Raw genomic sequence first — 19,066 nt, 5'->3', positions numbered from 1 at the left:
GGCAACACCCAGCGGTACCCAGTGATACCCAGCGGTACCAGCGGCCCCAGCGGTACCCAGTGATATCCGGCGGTACCAGCGGTTCCCAACGTTATCCAGGGTGCCCAGCGATACCCAGCGGTACCGGCAGCCCCCGGCAGCAGCAGCGGTACCCAGCGGTACCCGGCGGTACCCGGCGGTACCGGCGGCCCCAGCGGCACCCCGCGCCCGGCCGCTCCCGCACGGAGGATGCCGCCGCTGGCTCCCCCCGCGCCGCCGGAGCCCGAGCGCTGCGGGCGTGCCGGGGCTGCCCGGCCTGTCCCGGTGCCCCGCTGTCCCCCGTCCCTCTGTCCCCTGTGCCCGCAGCACCGGGCCCGCAGCCTTACCGCATCCCGGGCGGGCCGCCCGCCCCGCCGCGGGCCCGCCTCCGCCATGGCCCCGCAGGGATGCGGGGATGCTGCGGGAAGGGGATGCAGGGATGCAGGGATGCAGGGATGCAGGGATGCAGGGATGCTGCCGAGCGCTGCCCGGCTCTCCCCGCTGCCGGGGCTGGCACGCAGCGGTTCCGTTCGGCTCGGCTCGGCTCGGTTCGGGCAGGCAGCAGCCCTGCCGGCTCCCGGCTGGCAGCCCCGCTCTCCTCCCCAGCGCCGGCTTTGCTTTTAAGGTGGAATGCCAAAAATCACGCTGCAGCCGCTCTCTGCTGGAGCATTGGCTCGCAGCTCGGAGCGCTCACCCTTCCCTTTCCCCCCGCCGCTATCTCCAAGGTGCCTTTCCAGCTGCTCGGGGTTCTGGGGGTGAACCGAGGAAGGATGCCCTGGCCAAAACCCGAGGCTTGCCCGGCATCACCTCCCACAGCACTGCCAGCCTGCTCTGCCCAGGCAACCACAGACATACATAAAGAGTTAAAAATCTGTACGGTGTGATAGAAAAATGTTCAAGATCAGATGCACAACCGCAGAGCTGCACTTGCATATACATATGCTGGAAAAAATAGGACACAGTCTGTGCTTTAAATTCAGCTTCATGGCACTCCTTTACTCCAAAATTGTACAAAGATCAGAAAAGATTTTTTTTTTAAATTGCATCAGGGCTCATGATGCGTGACTGGGAAAAAAATCAAGTCTTAAATTTTTGTCCTTACACCTCCTGGACACAGAGACAGCCATTTAGGACCTGACTGTGTGTTTAACACCATATTCCCAAGTGTCAAGATGTAGTGTACACAGGTTTCCTGCATCCCTCCTTGCACAGAGCACCTCCCACTCTCTGCATGGACAGCCCTGATACTGCAGGCAAAGTCACCTCTCCACATGGACACATGGCACAAACAGGGTGGCTGCCCAAATAATTTCATTTTCTTATTAAACACAAAACGAATGACACTTCTGTAGAAGCTACAAATTAGGACAGGATTTTTTTCCCATTTGACACTTCCAGACTATGCAAAGCAAGTCCTTCATCCTTAAAGGATGCTCTTGGTATTAGCACCTGTTCAAACGCTGGCAGCAGGACTGAATTTTGATGATCACTTTAAAGAACTACTTTCTAAATGCTGCTTCTTCTCTAGTGGTATGGTAACCACACCTGCAAGTTCAGTTTCTGACATTCAGAAAAAGCAGAACCCAAAATACTCTTAGTGGGACCTCATTCCCACTGCAAAAGGGAACCCTCTCTGCCTCCTGGGGGATGCTGAGCAGCAAACTGCCAGCACAGCCAGGCATTTTTAACACCAAGTTCAGCTGTAGCAGCATCAATCATTTAAAATACCGTAAATCTAACTTTATCAGAGCCAGGCAAGCATTTTCTGTCTCAGTACATCCCCTTCATCCCTTCTCAGATGGACCAATGTCTTTAACCCCTCAATGACTGAGCAGAAACAAGCACAGCAATAATGCACCCAGAATACTCCCACTGAGCCACCCCCCTGGCATGGTGTGGCTGGGAAAGGATTTCTCTGTCAGCTCCCCATGCACCCATAATGTGACTTTCCTACAGCTGCACACTCTGCTGTAAACCCAAGCTCTGGTGCCCAGACACAGAGCAATGCAGAATTGCACAAACCCCCTTTGAGCTGTGTTCAGAACAGGAACCTGCCAATGCTTAATGCATGTCTGCACTACATCATTTAAAACACATTAATGCATCCATACACTTTAAAATTGATTTTTCCATCCATGCCCACATACAAATCCTCTGAAGCCTGTTTAAAGAACCTAAAACTTTCAGTCACCAACAATTAGGTAAAATTAACTAATAACAGTGTCAAGAAAGAACATATATAGAGCAAAATTTTCCACCCATCAAAAGCAAAGAATATGGCACAAAACACATTTCAATGAGTGCAAAAGAGTATAAACCCCAGGAAATGCATCAAGCAAGCAAATGAACACACAAACAGCTCATTTATGCACACAAATTAATTACAGGGCCATAAAGCAAAGTGCTGCCTAGAGAGGAAGCAGGAGCAGCACTGCTCTGGTTCCCAGAGTTTTCTGAAGGAGGCACACAAAGGCAGAGTGACTAAGAGCAATCCACATTAAAGAGCACTTACTGCTATTTTCTGGAGAGTCGTTTTGACTGATGTCCATGTGTCCAGTCTTCTGTCCAGGATTAGGATAAATTTGGTGTCAGACTCATGCTGACTGCAAGATAAGAAAATACCAATAACCAGATAACGTTCCAAGAAAAGTGACTCTGTTCCCAAAAAAACCCAAATCCAAGAACTCTGAATGCAAACCCCATTTTAGTATTTCTGCAGTTCCTGAAATTCCCTTTAAAAAAATTTCCTGAACGCCCAAACTCTTTCCAGTGGAGCTTAGCAACAGGACAAGGGGCAACAGGCACAAACTGAACCCAGGGAATTCCATCTGAATATGAGGAAAAAGTCAGCACCATCCCTGCTAACCCCTGCGCTTGGCAAGGCAAACACAGGGGATTACTCAGAAGCAGCACAAGGCAGACAACACTTGGAAACTCTCTACAGGAAAGGGAAAAAGTCGCTGGAAGGCAGTGCAGGAGCTTCCATTCAGGGCACAGCTTGCTGCTCTGCTCTGCGGCGCTACAGCCCTGACAAACACCTTTCAGAGGAATCAGCAGTGCTGCTCAGAGGGGTAAGGACTCCAATTCCCCCTGACTCATAACAGCTGACTGAAGGCATGGAGAGGCTCCCAAGCCACCCTGTGCCACATCTTATGGATCTGCAGCCTCACACCCACAGTGCAAAGGTTTCACTTGAATTCATTCCGTGGCTTTGAAGTAGGAGAAAAGAGCAGAGAAAATGAGCATCAGATTTTACATATGGGTCATACACAGAACACATGGAATGAAGTCTGAGCATGGTGAGTGACTTTTCAGCCAAAACCTTTATTTGCTTAGCATGGTTTAGGCAGTGTGAGACAGCTCTGCAGGTTTCTGTCAGTTCTGCTCACCCCCACCACGAGCTAAGTGACCCAGGTGGGTGGGAGCAGGCCAGAGGATCCTTTGGTTTGAGGCAAAAATAAAACCCTTGGGTTTTTCAGCACACTCTAAAATTTTAAAAGCTATGTCTCTGAGCTATAAAGAATAATTCCCAACTTCCCTGGTGTTTCCCAAGGGCCTGTAAGTGAAAAACATAAACTGTGTTTACACAGAACTGCTGTAATCATAATAAAACCTGAATGCAACCCCCAGAATGCAGAAAAGGCAGCCAGGCTGTAGTGCAGTGCCAGTTAAAAAAGCTGAAGTCATTAACTCAGGACAAGGTTATGCTCAGGGAGCACCTCTGAGCAGGTTAATGGAATTTCATCAGTTCCCTTACAGAAACAGAGGGAAGTTCCCAGCAGTCTGACAGCCTTGACACCCACTGAGAGAAATCTGTCATTTATTCTAGGCCAGTGGAGAAAGTCTGGGACCATTTGCAACCCAGGCCTTGCAAGTTTATCCGATTTCCAGGCTGTGATGTACCTTTCAGAGCGACAATAAAAATAAATCAATGCTTTCTACCAAGGCTCTGAGGGCTCTTTGTCTGCATCCAGCAGCAGGAAGATGCAGACAGATAACCTGGGCAAGGATTGCTTTTCTCTGGGCGCTTCTTGTCACTTTTGGATGCACCAGACTGAAAATAAAGACCTGGGATGTTTTGCAGGACTTGAAATTGGACCCTGGAGGCTGCAGCTGTGAGACTGAGCACAGCCCTGAGAGGGTCCCTGGTGCTGGTGGGATCAGAGCACCAGGACCTGCCCAATGCTGAAATCCAGGGATATTTACAGGCACCAGCACCTCCACTGTGCCACTGCTCTGTGTCACAGCCCTCAGCACTCTGCACCTCACCTCCAGCCTGCAGCAAACACCAAAGCCTGTCCAAGCACCAAAGCCTGTCCAATCACCAAAGCCTGTCCAAACACCAAAGCCTGTCCAAGCACCAAAGCCTGTCCAAACACCAAAGCCTGTCCAAACACCAAAGCCTGTCCAAACACCAAAGCCTGTCCAAACACCAAAGCCTGTCCAAACACCAAAGCCTGTCCAAACACCAAAGCCTGTCCAATCACCAAAGCCTGTCCAAGCACCAAAGCCTGTCCAATCACCAAAGCCTGTCCAAACACCAAAGCCTGTCCAAGCACCAAAGCCTGTCCAAGCACCAAAGCCTGTCCAAGCACCAAAGCCTGTCCAAACACCAACAAGCTGCGCGTCAGAGAGAACAGAACAGGACAGAAGAGGATGTGACATTTCAGCAGGAAGGGACCCACAGTGATAACCTGTCCAGGTGTCTGACCAGGCTGACCAAAGCCAGGAGATGTGTTCAGGGCATTGTCCAAATGCCCCCTGAACCCTGACAGCTTGGGGAACCAACGGCATCTCCAGGGAAACTGTTCTGGTGTTTGACACCCCCTCAGCAATAAATGCTTCCTAATGCCTGCTCCAAACCTGCCCTGGCAGCTTTGCACCACTGGAGCTGGATGAGCACAGAACACAAAGTGGGCACGCATTGCTCATTCTCCCTTCCAGCTCATGCACACAGGCGCCTCCTGCAGCTGCCTCCTGCCTGCAGCAGTTCCCAGGAACACCCAAAATTCACTTGCCTGCAGAGCCACCTTCCTGCTGGCTCTGCTGGGATTGCTCCAGCCCTGAGGAGCAGCCTCCAGCATCCATCTCCTTTATCCAGCAGCGATTTCCAGGAGAAGAGCGCCCCGTGAAATTCACCCAAAATACTCCAAACCATTCAGCCTGCCCAAAGACCACAAAGCTGCCAGCCCTGAGGTGTTCCCAGGCTGCACAGGCAGGGCACCATCAGCTCCTTGGCAGGGGTGTGTGGTTTTCATCTGCCCTGCACAGCCAGGTAAGCAGGTGTGGGTGCACCCACCTCACCCTGATAGCTGGGGAAATGAAATACCACCTAACTGATATATGGGGAAATGAAATACCACCCAACCCTGATATCTGGTGAAATTAAATGCCTCTGGCAGGGAAATATTTCCCTCTTTTAGGGGCTTTCTGGCCAAAGTCTGACTGTAACCCCACGACATGATGCTGCTGGGGGATGTGCACCCAGGGCTGGCACAGAGCTGCCGCCCTCACCAGGTGATGCTGGCCTGGGCCCCTGAGCCTTGCAGCCCCCAGGTGCTGGGCAGCACATGCTCCTGAGCTGGTCAGACACTGGGCAGGCTGCTGTGGTGGCAGGAGGAGCAGAGCAGGAGGATCAAAGTGCTTTTAGTGAAACATGCTGAACGTGTTTGAGTCACCAGCGAGCTCGCAGCTCTCATTAGTCTCTTGATTGAGTCTGACCCATTCAAGGGACAGCAGGAGTGCTCATCATGCTAATGCCAGGGTGGGATGAGGAGCCTTGGAGAGCCAGCCAGAGCTGGGAAGGGCAGATGCACAGACCAGGGCTGCCTGCACAGGGTGAACACACCTGGCAGGGTCCTGGGTCCTGTTCCTGCTGGCCAGGAGCCCTGAACCCTCAGAGTCCATCAAAAAGAGGGCAGAGGAACCAGAGGCTCCTTTTTGGGTTTTGTTTTTTGAACAGAGGTGCCTAAACACTCCACACTTCTCCCAAAGCAGCTGCTGGTGGGAAGCTCCTATCCAGCTGCTGTCAGCCTGCTCTCCCTGCAGGACAGAATTTGCCAAAACAGGCATTATTCCAGAAAATGAAGGACTCCGGGTAACTGAGTCACCAGCAGGAATGAGGAGGGCCATTAATCCAGCCCACAGCCCTGCGTGGGGCACAGGCAGAGTCAGCAGCTCAGCCCTGACACACGGGCAGGCAATGGGAGCTGCTGCTCTCTGCTGAGCCACACAGACCCCAAAGGCTTTGTTCTGTAATTAGTCTCTTCCTCTGGCTCCATTTCTCTTTTTCCACAGCAGTGACTCCCTGTTTGTACATGTCAAAACATTATTTTGCAGTGCCATGGTATATTTAAGCAGTGACACACGCCAAAGCTTGAGGAAAGCTTGTTGCTAATTAGAAACTTAATCAAGTAAATGTGTGGTACATTCCAGCTGCCAGGTCACAGGGATGATGCCCACTCCTTCCCTGCAGCTCCTGGCACACACAACACCTGGACACTGTAAGGGCTGGCACCCCTGTCCTGCTCTGAGAGCTGAGGGAGCCCTCACCCACCCTGGGGTACCTGCAGAGCCCTGCCCAAGGCAGGCAGGACCCCCCTGTGCCCCCTAGGGCTGGCACTGCTCCTACCTGGGCACTGAGGTCAGGCAGGTGAGCACTCTGTGCCCTGTGCCCCCCAGGGCTGGCACTGAGGTCAGGCAGGTGAGCACTCTGTACCCACACAGGGCAGGGCTGGCACTGAGGTCAGGCAGGTGAGCACTCTGTGCCCTGTGCCCCCCAGGGCTGGCACTGCTCCTACCTGGGCACTGAGGTCAGGTAGCTGAGCACTCTGTGCCCTGTGCCCCCCAGGGCTGGCACTGCTCCTACCTGGGCACTGAGGTCAGGTAGCTGAGCACTCTGGCCACGCTCTCCTCGGGCACCTGGTTGAAGCCAGCGTTGTCAGGCAGGGTGATGATCCAGGCCTTGTCCTTGCCCCTTCCACCTGCAAACACACAGGGCTGGAGGCTGCCCTGGCACTGCTGAGGGGCACCAGCAGCTCAGGGCACTCGCTGCCCCTGGCACAGGGGTTTCACAGCACCAGGGCAGCCAAACAAAGCCAAATCTGCCTCTGAGCCCAACTCACAGGTGCTGAAACAAATGCATTCAGCACCAGCATTTCCTTCATTCACTGAGTGTGCTTTACACAGCACAGCACAAGAAATCAGAAATACAAGGGCAAACACACACACACTGCTCTGGGGCCTACAGAAATGCATTTCACAGCAAAGGGCTTGTAATGCATGGGGCGCTGGGAGTCAGGATGTTTTACAGTGGCACGAGACAGAACCCCAATCTGCTGTTGCAAAGGGCCCCCATGATTTACTAACAGCATTTCTCGTGGCACTGGATACCACCTGGTGGCTAATAGCCTGTGGGAAGCATCACTGACAAACAGCAAGAACTTTCTCTGGAGTACTTCATTACCACAGGCAATAAGGGACCCTGAAGATGTTCTGTACTCACCAGACAGAAAGGCAAACTCCTTCATCAGATCATCACTGATGTCCTTTGCACAGATGGGTATTGCAGTTTCTGGAGAAAGGGAAAAGCAGCAATCAAAATAAAGCACAAACCCAAAGCAAACACATTTATCAATGAGTTAATCCAAAGGTGGAACTTCCCTAAACTACACATGAAATTGCGTAATAAAGGATATATAGACCTTAGAGATGTTATTTCTCATGTTTCTAATGACTCCAGCAGGGTGAAAGCCACAAATCAGCAACAGATGTATTGCACCAAACGCACCGAGGGAGCACTGCCCTCCCCTCGATATCCACACCCAGTGCAATGTTCGTATTTTGCAGTCAGCAATGCCACTGCCTGTATTACCAAGCCCCCAGTGCCTCCCAGCCCTGGCCATGCATGGGCTGAGGTTCTGCTGGGAGCTGCAGCGTCCGAGGCTGCTGCCCTGGGGCCAGGCTGGGACAGTCCTTAATTCTGCACAAACAGCTCCTAAATCAGGCTTTCACTGGCACGGGGCCATTGCAGAGGCTGCTGTTCCTATGCTCAGTTATTAGATTTCTTCCTAATTAAATCATGGCAGAGCTGTTGCAATGGCACATTTAGCACCAGCACCATTCAGAGGCAATGGAGCACAGCAGAACAACACACGCAAGCTCACCTCTCCCTGGGAGAAGGGAACAAAGCCCACACTGACTAAACACCACAGGAGCTTACAGCTGGCAGACATTTTCCTGGATTATCTATAAATGGAATGACAGCTAAAAATCAAATATCCTTGTTCCTGCAAATAAATGTTTTGAAGCACATCTATACAGATTAAAGTCCTTGGGCTTTCTGATAATCAAATTTTGAACACTGATTATTTCCCAAAGTTGGTCCTAGGGAATAATCTCTGGCTGTCTTAGATCAGACAGGCTGCATACTTCAGCACACTCCAGCATAATCAGTATTTGTTCTATTTCCCTTTTCTCAAAAGCTTTCTGCTCACTTCTCCTTTATCTGCAGGGTTTCCAGGCCTGCTCTGGCTGTGGGTGCTGCAGCCCAGGTGTGTTTGGGGGTTTCTGTGCCTCCCAAATTCCCCAGCCAGGGCTGCTCTCTGCCCTTCCAGCCACACACACTGCTGGGTTCCCTCCTGCAGATAAAAATGGGATTGTTGCTTGTTGAGCATGAAGCCCCAGCCCCACTGGCATCTACAGAAACATTCTTGATTTTAACAGGCCCTAGAATTGCTCTTGGTGAGGAAGAAGTTTGTCTTGCAAAGATATTTCAAATATTTGTCTCTCATTCAACCTCTTCACCCAGCTTGGGGACAAGCAGCAGCAAGAGATTTCTCCTCTATTTGCTGATTCCTTTTTTCACCAGGTCAATGGTTTCTTACTGATAAAATTCACATTTAACAACTTAATGAGCTCCAACACACGTACCAGATGACACCAAACGCGCGCGCCATTGAAAACACAGGACACAAGCCCATGCTGTGCCCACGCGTTTGTCACAAACCAGCGTGGGCTGCCTGGTCCCCAAAGCCCCCCCTGGCCAGCCCTGGCTGCCCCCAAAGCCCCCCCTGGGCTGGGACACCAGAGCAGCCCCAGCCCAGGCTGGCAGCAAAGGAGGGCTGGGCTGGGTTCTGCACTGCTGGCACTGGTACCTGCACTGCCATGAGGCTGGTCAGGAAACAGGCTGCAGAAAGGGAGCTAACCTTTAAAAACCCATCATTTAAAGGTTTCACAGGCACTGAGAGCCCTGAGAGCCCTGCCAAGGTGCAGGAGGGGTTTGTGCCCATCCTGTGGGACAGCCCAACAGGACACAGAGCAGGATGTGCCCTGGGCAAGGCCGGGCACAACAAGAGCCTGATTGTGACCAGAGCCACTCCTTGGGCAGCTCACCCATCCCTGGCACCCGCCCTGTGCCGGCCACTGAGCCCAGCCTCAGGGCAAACACTGGGGAACAGGGGCTGGCACCAGCCCCGAGAGCACCCTGCTATCCCCTGCTGTCAGTCTGTCCTGCCAGCACAGGACAGGACACTGCTGGGCTGCTGTCAGTCTGTCTGTCCTGCCTGAACAGGACACTGCTGGGCTGCTGTCAGTCTGTCTGTCCAGCCAGCACAGGACACTGCTGGGCTGCTGTCAGTCTGTCCAGCCAGCACAGGACAGTACACTGCTGGGCTGCTGTCAGTCTGTCCAGCCAGCACAGGACAGTACACTGCTGGGCTGCTGTCTGTCTGTCTGTCCTGCCCAGCACAGGACACTCTGCTGTCAGTCTGTCCTGCCCAGCACAGGACACTGCTGGGCTGCTGTCAGTCTGTCTGTCCTGCCCAGAACAGGACACTCTGCTGTCAGTCTGTCCTGCCCAGCACAGAACACTCTCCCTGGCACAGGCAGAGCAGGTGCTCACACAGCCCTGGGAGGGGCTGGCACACACAGGTGGCACGAGGCTGATGAGATGGACACAGCCCACGGCACGTGTGGCACACAGCAGCTCCCTGTGCTCCTCCACACAGCCTGCTCTGTTCACAAGCTCACTCAGGAACCTGCTCTGGGCACAGCCAAGGCCCTGGGGCTGCTTCCTGCAGGTGAGAGCCAACTCTTGGGTAGCCAGGAGCAAATTGGCTTCAGGTGCCCACCTGGGACAGAACAGGCAGTGCCAGCAGGGCTGGCAAAGGGCCATGGGCACCCTGATGCCAAGGGCAGGGAGGACCCTGCAGTTCCAAGCCACCAGCTGCTGCAGGTGCCCATGGTGTGTGAGACTGGCTAAACCCTGCTGAACACCCTGCTGCAGGTGCCCATGGCTGTGTGTGTGACACTGGCACCCAGGGCAGTGATAAATACCTGCTGAGCCCTGCTGCAGGTGCCCATGGCTGTGTGTGTGACACTGGCACCCAGGGCAGTGATAAATACCTGCTGAACCCTGCTGCAGGTGCTGGTCCAAGCTGGGCACAGGGCAGAACCATGGAATTCCCTGGGATTCCAGCCGGTGTGCCATTCCCCGTGCCAAGTGGGGACACAACAGCCACATTACAATATTTATGGCAGAAAGCTTGAACGCCTGTGAGTGCTGCAAGGGCCTTTGTCCCCACTGGGGACAGCTCCCTCCTCTCTGTGGCCAGGGGCTCACCTGCCCATCCCAGCCCTGGCTCAGCTGCAGGCACTGCTGCCTGCCCACAGCCAGCCCAAAGCAGCTCTCATCCCAGGGAAAGGCCAGCAATGAGCTTTATAAATGGCTATCTTATGGGAGATGTGATGGGCTGATCCTGAGGGGGATGGCCCCTGCAAGGCCTGGAGTCCTGCACATCAAATCCCACCAGGATTAGTCCATCCCTAGGAGTGACGGCGTGGTCACCTCACCAGGCTCAAGGACTCCCTAAATTATCTCTTCTCAGACTGGAGGGATTTTTAAGGAACAGCTCACTCTATTTCCAAGCTCCTTCTCTCCCTTGTCCCTAAGCACCTGCTCCAACACAGCGTGGGCAGCAGCAGCAGATGGTTCCATCTTCTGACCCAGGGCTGAGCCTCTCCTGTGAGCCCTTTTGGGGCTCGTGTGCCTGAGAGCTTCAGAGCAGACACATCCCCACTCCCAGCCTGGGCTGTGCTCACCAAGAACCACACAGCAAAAAAGGGAGATCTCCTGAAAAACCACAACGACCTTTTCAAAAGGCTTCGATTTAGACGTGCTGAGGATAAGAGGAAAAAGGCAAAAAAAAAGGTGCTGTGAAAGGAAAAGAAGACAAGAAATAGAAAATATTAACCGGGTGCAATTCAGGTTTGAGGAACATCACCCAGGCAGTGTGAGTGACCCAAGGAAGAGTGTCCCCATGGGACAGCCCAATGCCACCCTCCAGCAGGAGCCTGTGCCCAAACAGGGTGGCACCACCACACCCAGTGTGCACTGAGCCATGGAGGAGGAGGAGGAGGAAGAGGAGGAGGAGGAGGAAGAGGAGGAAGGGGAGGAAAGGGAGGAAGGGGAGGAAGGGGAGGAAGTTCAGGGGAGGTTAAAAGATCCCCTCTGCTGGAGACCATGGAGTTTTGGGGCCTGGGGGTGGTGGGGAGGGAATCTCTTGCAATTTATATTTAGCAGCTGAGAAACCGGGGAAGCTTTGCTAAGAAAAGGGGAAGCGAAAGCAAATTAGGCAGCACCAGGGCTTAGCTGTTGCCTCCTGCTATGCTGTGATGTTTCCATGGCCAATCAGAGAAACCCCACTCTGATATCACACCAAAGGAAGCACAAATTGGGAAGATAAAAGCCAGCTCCATCATACATGAATTCACGTCAGCTGCGAGAAATGCAATAAAAGGTTCCCAACACCCCCTCTTTTGGATTCAGCCTCAGTGTGGGAGCTGAGAAAATCTAGTTTCCTGCATTTCTAACATGTAACAGCTCCAATGTACTTTGGTTTTCTCCTTTTTCCAGTTCCAGTCACTCCTCCCTCACCAAAGAGAGCATCCCTGTGTTTGCCATCAGCAGCAGGGCTGCCCTGCCAGCTGTGCAGGCAGAGGCACACTCAGCATCTGCCAGCAGCACACACCTTCCCAGTGCACACAACCAGCCCCCAAACCAGAGCCACGCAGCACGAAACACTCCAAAACCCAATAAAAATGTACAGACATCAGTAACCTCCCCATCATCATTGAGCACCATGCAAACGCTGATTTTTCAGAGAAATTCCAGCACAAAGTAACTCCTGGGAGATATTTCAGCAGTAAATCCCGGGCCCCACTGGCTGCCTGGAGAAGCTGAAGTTCACTGAGGACACTGGAACAATTTCTTTCACAGCTGACACAGCCCAGAAACTAAACCATGCAGCCAGGTTCCCCCAATGGCATCACATGGAAACTCTACCGTACAGCAAGGGAAAATAAACACAAATTTTCCTGAACTGAAAGTGGAAATGCCCAACTCTGGCATTCTCTCACTAAGAAAAAGCACATTTGCAGATCCAGCTGATGTGTTCCTGTGCAATGGAAAGGGAGGTGGGGAGGGCACTGCTGATGCTTGCTGCTGTGCCACCCCTGTTTGCCCTGACAGACACCCCCAGAGCAGCAGGATAACCGTGCTGGGCGAGGGAACAGCTCTGCCCAGGGCATCCTGGCTCACCCCTGCCCTGAAACCAAACCCAGCACGGCCCGGGAGCAAAAAGGGATGCAGAAAACAAGGCAGCACTGCCAGCAGCACTCCTCACCCTGCCTCCCCTGGCACTGCCCAGCGTGAGGGAGGCCGGCACAGAGCAGGCTGAGCGGGGCCCCGTGCCCAGCACATGTCCCCAGAGCCCCTGTCACAGCGACACGCGGCTGGCCGGGCCTGGTTTGGGGCTCCAGGACTCCCCTGCAAGTCCCACGTGCCAAAACCAGCACTAACAAAGGCTCTCACAAGCAGGGCAGTGTCCCAGCTCTGACCCCATCCCGGCACTCTGTGTCTCCGAGCATCCTCTCGCTCTGTGGCAAACAGAGCTCTTTGGGAAACTCTTTCTTTCCCCCACCATGTTTTACACCTCAGTTGCTCCCTCCCACGCAGCCCTGCTGTCGCTTCACTTTTGTCCTGGTACATGAATGATAACCATTAGAGTGGTTGTAGCAAATGTGCAGTGGGGAGAGGAACACATCCCACGTACTACTGGGTGCTCCAGACTACTCCTGCTCGTGGGCCACCCGAGGGCCTGGGTGGTGCCAGCCCAGGGCTGCTGGGGCTCTGCCACGCTCTGGGGGAGCCCGAGACATCCTAGAGATGGGAATGGCCACAAAGGGCCTGGGATTTTCACTGGCTTCTATCCAAGGCAGGTAAGGGTGAATCACCTTCTACTAAAAACCGCCAACAGGTTTCCAGAACTGCTGCATGTAGGGAAATGGTTAAAACACGGTCCCAGATCAGCCTGAACGCCCAGAAATTGGCAATAAGGGAAAAAAGCTTCTGATTTATTTTTAATCTTATGATTTGGAGAGCCTTACTCAACTTTGTCTCTTTGTCAACGTTTTATTTTCAGAACCTGCGTGGATGCCAAGTCATGGGTCCGGATCCTGCAGCTATAACCACACAAGTGTGCCTTTGTGGGGGTATTTTGGCTCTGTATGACCATTTCACAAAGGTCATCTGCCAGAAGCTGGTTGGGAGGGAGGGCCCATGCTCAGAAGAAACCCACGGCCTGCTTTCACCTGGTTCTCAGTGCACAGCTCACAGCAAACGGGCACCACTGTGTGCCCATGGCCGTGGCACCAGCTCCTGCTCCAGCAGCACATGGGGCTGTTCCACGCCACAGCAGCACAGGGAGCATTTAACCACATCCATGCTGTTCCACACCAACAGCAGCACAAGGAGCATTTAACCACATCCATGCTGTTCCACACCAACAGCAGCACAGGGAGCATTTAACCACATCCATGCTGTTCCACACCAACAGCAGCACAGGGAGCATTTAACCACATCCATGCTGTTCCACGCCACAGCAGCACAGGGAGCATTTAACCACATCCATGCTGTTCCACACCAACAGCAGCACAGGGAGCATTTAACCACATCCATGCTGTTCCACACCAACAGCAGCACAGGGAGCATTTAACCACATCCATGCTGTTCTATGCCACAGCAGCACAGGGAGCATTTAACCACATCCATTCCAGCAGCACCATTTGCTAACTGACCGTGACACCCCTGCCCACAGTACCTGCCCCATTTCAGGGTGCAGGGAGAGAAACAGGGCAGGTGGGCAGGGCAGGCAGAGCTGCAGGTGCTGTGGCACCACCTCAGAGGGGCACGGACACAGCAGCTCTGGGAAGCAGGTGGCACCTTGGTAGAGCCCTCACCTGTGACCCACCCCTGACAGATTCCTCCTGCACCCCAGCTGTGCCTTGCAAAGATGGCGAGAAGGCTGGCACTAGACAGGGAGCCTTTTTAGGGTCAGTGTGTCTTCTCTGTAATCAGCACAGCTGCAAGCACTCCACCAGCTGCAAACAGGAGTGATGGCTCTGCCTGCTGCCACTCCTGCCAAGGTGGGCATCCTCCAGTGAGCCTGGAGCCACCCAAGGGGGCCCTTCCCCTCCTGGTTTGGGAAAGACCTCACTGCAAAAACACCTGTAACTCCCCTCACTGCAAGAACACCTGTAACTCCCCTCACTGCAAAAACACCTGTAACTCCCCTCACTGCAAAAACACCTGTAACTCCCCTCACTGCAAAAACACCTGTAACTCCCTTCACTGCAAAAACACCTGTAACTCCCCTCACTGCAAGAACACCTGTAACTCCCCTCACTGCAAAAACACCTGTAACTCCCCTCACTGCAAAAACACCTGTAACTCCCCTCACTGCAAAAACACCTGTAACTCCCTTCACTGCAAAAACACCTGTAACTCCCCTCACTGCAAGAACACCTGTAACTCCCCTCACTGCAAAAACACCTGTAACTCCCCTCGGGAAAACAGGAAAATAATGAAAAAGTGAGGGCTCCACACAACTTCTGAGCAGATCGCCGTCCACCAAAGGAAACATCACTGAGGAAGCCACGGCCCGAGATAAGGGATCAGATTGCATCTGCTTCTCCCGTTCAGGGTGTGCGGGCACAGCAGCACAGCGGCTTCAGTACAACGCTGCATTCCCGACACAGCCGGGCGTTCGGGGGTGCTCGGGACACGGGAGGGGACCGAGGCGTCTCACGGAGGAGCACAGCTCCCACACATCTATCCCACCCGGAACGGGCAGCCAGGCCAGAGCTGAGCTACAGCACCCAGGGAAGAGTTCTTCGGTTGCGGCCGCGGGAGCGGCGCCGGGGCTCGCACTGGGGAACATCCATCCTCCTGTCCCGGCAGCGCCTGCCGCCGGTACCGGGCACACCGGGTACCCCGGACACCCGGGGCATTCCGGACACTCCGGGCACCCCGGGCACTCCGGCCACGCAGTCGGGCACCCCGGGCACACCGGACGCCCCGGCCCCGCACTCGGTGACACCGGGGCCGCCGGCAGCGCGGGGACAAGGCTGTGCTGAGCCCCCGGGGCCGCTCGCACGCATCCACGAACGAATAACAGAGCGGCAGCCGAACCCTCGGCCGGCCGCGAGAGACGGACCGGCCGGGCTCCCGGGCAGCGGCAGCGGCAGCGGGGAGGGATGGGGCGGCAGGGACGGGCAGCCCCGGCACAGGGACCCGCGCTGCCGCCGCCCAGGGTGCCCGGGAGAGCCGCCGTCCGCCCGCCGCCCGCACACGGCGAGCCCGCGGCCCGGCCGCCCGCACTCACCGGCGGCGGCGGCCTCCAGCAGCGCGGCGGCGCGGAGCAGGCGGTAGTAGCGCTCCATGTCCCCCGCCGAGGTGCCGCCCGGCGGGGGCCCGCCCGGGGCCGGGGCCGGGGCCGGGGCCAGGGCCATGCCGCGGGCAGCGCTCCCCGCCCGCAGCGCCCGCTCCGCGCCCCGGGCCCGACGGGCGGGGCCGCCGCCTCTGCCCGCCCCCGGCACCGCCCCGGGACCGCCCAGGTCCGGCACTGGCACCGCCCCCGCCCTGGTACCGCCCCCGCCTCGGTCCGGTACTAACATCACCCCGGTACCGGCACCGGCACCGCCCAGGTCCGGTACTGGCACCGCCCCCGCCCTGGTACCGGCACTGGCACCGCCTCTGCCCTGGTACCGCCCCCGCCTCGGTCCGGTACTAACATCACCCCGGTACCGGCACCGGCACCGCCTCTGCCCGCCCCTGGCACCGCCCCGGTGCCGGCCCCGCCCCGCCTCCGCTGCCCCCGGTACCGCTGCCGGTACCGGCACCGCCTTCGCCCCGGTACCGGCACTGGCACCGCCCCGGTCCGGTACCGGCACCGCCGCCCCCTGGCATTTCTTTCACTTTTTTTTTAGCTCCTTCCCCCGTTTTTTTCCTTCCTGGTTTGTTTGTTTATTTGTTTGTTTGTTTCCTTTTTTCTGCTTTTTTTTCCCCCTCTTCCCCCCTTTCCTCTTCCTCCCCCTTTTTTACTCTTGATTCCTTTTTCTCTTTTTCCTTTCACCCTTTTTTCCTAATTTTTTTTTAGTTTAGACCCCCCCTTTCTCCTCCCTTTTCCCCTCTTTTTTCCCTTTTTCTTTTCCCCCTTCCCCCTTTTTTCCATTCCTCTATTTTTCCTCTTTTGCCCCCTCTTTTTAGTCTTTTTTCCAGTATTTCTTTCTGTTCCCTCTTTTGCTTTTTCCTTCCTCTCCCTTTTCCCCTTCCTTTCCCTCCCCTTTTATTCTTTTTCTTCTCTTTCATTTACCACTACACCCAGTGCCCCCCAGCACACCACCCTGCAGCTGGATTTACTCCCTGCCTTAGTGCCTACAGCACTTCTGTAGGGAAAAAAAACAAAAAAACAAAAAAAAAAGCATTTCCATCCTCTGCAAGCAGCATTCTAGCAAATTCCTTGAACGATTTATGAGCAGTACATTAAACTGTGCTACAGCCAGTGCTGGCCAGAGCTCTGGGCTGACCCATCGGTCTCACTTTTCCTGATGCTGAGGCTCCAACAATGCCAGCTCATTCTCTCAGGAGCCTGAGCCGCCCAGGGAGGCAGCATGGAGAAGTAGATGCTCCTGTTTTTCCAAAACGACCTTTTAATTATGCTCTTTACTATAATAGCAGCCTTTTTCCAACACTTCAGCAGTCAGGGCTATTAATTAAAGAGCTGTGGTCTAACAGTGGTAATATAAACCCCAGCATCTTTTGGTAGGCCCTTCTTACACTGATACTGAATTTTTCAAGGAAAAACAACGCAATCAGCCAGTGCTCCTCATGGGTGACACAGCAGGTTCTCACTACCAAACAGTTTGGAGAGATGATTTTCTGTCTGGCCATAAAGCACTCCTTGTGTGACAGGAACAGTTCCTGTGCAGGTACTGATGAAAAAATCAGTCTGATACACAAGGCTACAAGCCAAGAAAGAGCCTTGCCACATTCCTGGGGTGTTCTTATCACAGGAATGCTGTCTGGCCCGAACTGCCCCGGCCCAGGGAGAATGGGACCCTGGAAGCCCCTGTTCTGCCCCAGCTCTGTGCAGGGGATGCTCTGCTGGAGCTGGGAGCCATCCCCACACACCCGCTGTCCGACACACGCCTTGGGGAGAATGGAGCCACCCCGGGAAGATGCAGCTGTCAGCCCCAAGGTTTCACAATCAATCCATTTCTTGCTCTCCGGATGGAGGCAAAGCCATTCAGACAGGATCTGGGTGAGGTCTCTGCAGCCCAGCCCCTGCTCGAGCGCCAGGTGGGCTGGGCTGGCCCCAGTGCAGGCAGCAGGAGCCCTGCACACACAGCCAGAGCTGCACTGCTGCAGGGACCTGCACAGACAGCCAGAGCTGCACTGCTGCAGGGACCTGCACACAGCCAGAGCTGCACTGCTGCAGGAACCTGCACAGCCACAGCTGCACTGCTGCAGGAACCTGCACAGACAGCCAGAGCTGCACTGCTGCAGGAACCCTGCACACACAGCCAGAGCTGCACTGCTGCAGGCAGCAGGAATCCTGCACACACAGCCAGAGCTGCACTGCTGCAGGCAGCAGGAATCTTGCACACACAGCCAGAGCTGCACTGCTGCAGGAACCCTGCACAGCCACAGCTGCACTGCTGCAGGCAGCAGGAACCCTGCACAGGCAGCCTTGGCCAGCTCACAGCTGGAAGAGCTGGGCTAGCTCAGGCTGGAGGGCAATTGCTCATGGCTTTCTCTCATGGGGCAATTGCTCATGGCTTTCCCTCATGGGGCAATTGCTCGTGGGGCTTTCCCTCATGGGGCAATCGCTCATGGCTTTCCCTCATGGGGCAATTGCTCGTGGGGCTTTCCCCTGCGGCCCCTGAGATTCAGTGTGGAACCCTGGCTGCTCACTTTGGGGCATTTCACCACCGATGCCCAGCTGTCCCAGCAAGGCACTCTGCATCCCCCAGCTGCCCCATTTCACAGTGCCAGCAGCCCCTGGGCTCCCCCGGAGCTGGGTTACCCTCTGCCTGCCCAGGAGCTGCTAAACACAGAGAGGAGCAGCAAGGAGACAGATTAAAAAGGAATCAATGCCAGCCAGAAACGTGGCTGTTTCTTTTTCAGGGATCTCCTGTCCAGGCCCCATAGCAATGTTCAGCACCCTGAGGGTGGCACATCCAAACCAGCGTGTGAGGGGCAAGGGCCCTTTAAAGCTGTGGAAAATCGTGACACCACCTGTTTACAGAGATTTATTTCATGTGGGTGCAATGCCTCATCCTTAAAATCTAATCTTAGGGAGAAGGTGTAGGAAGAATTCCAACTAATTTCATTAATTCCAGATCAGGGGCTGAAAAAAACCCACTCAAACAAAATTCTGAAGCTCTTGAATTTGAAAAAACACCCAACTTTTTTCTCCCTTTCCCACGTTAAGGCTAGAAGGTTGGGTTGAGACTGGAGCCATTATTTAGATTTGAAAAATCACCCTTCAAAAATACCTGTTCAGTCAAGCGCTGAGAACTGGAAAAACAGAGCTGGCTAAACACAGGTTAGAGTCAGAGTGATGTCCAAGGGATTGCTCACCTCTGGAGTAAGCACAGCACAGCACACCACTTGTGCAGAACAGTAATTAACCTCGGGCTGGTTTTC

General features: G+C 54.7%; 1 protein-coding gene across 3 annotated transcripts in view; it reads right to left on the bottom strand.

Annotated features, from left to right (window-relative positions):
• MCF2 (MCF.2 cell line derived transforming sequence) overlaps positions 1 to 15,893 on the bottom strand; it is a 48,062-nt gene extending 32,169 nt beyond the window's left edge. For all 3 annotated transcript variants that reach the window (XM_058813908.1, XM_058813909.1, XM_058813907.1), the window contains exons 1-4: positions 15,741 to 15,893; positions 7,523 to 7,591; positions 6,887 to 7,001; positions 2,531 to 2,621 (exon numbers count right to left, since the gene is read on the bottom strand). In XM_058813908.1, the coding sequence (XP_058669891.1) occupies positions 2,531 to 2,621; positions 6,887 to 7,001; positions 7,523 to 7,591; positions 15,741 to 15,867 (402 nt within the window). In that variant the 5' untranslated portion in view covers positions 15,868 to 15,893. The remainder of the gene's footprint in view (positions 1 to 2,530; positions 2,622 to 6,886; positions 7,002 to 7,522; positions 7,592 to 15,740) is intronic.
• Between the last annotated feature and the right edge of the window lie 3,173 nt (positions 15,894 to 19,066).

Source organism: Ammospiza caudacuta, chromosome 14, assembly GCF_027887145.1.
Source record: "Ammospiza caudacuta isolate bAmmCau1 chromosome 14, bAmmCau1.pri, whole genome shotgun sequence".
Taxonomy (NCBI): Eukaryota; Metazoa; Chordata; class Aves; order Passeriformes; family Passerellidae; genus Ammospiza; species Ammospiza caudacuta.
The sequence above is the reverse complement of the archived record's forward strand: the minus strand, read 5'-3'. Positions and strand labels throughout refer to the sequence as shown.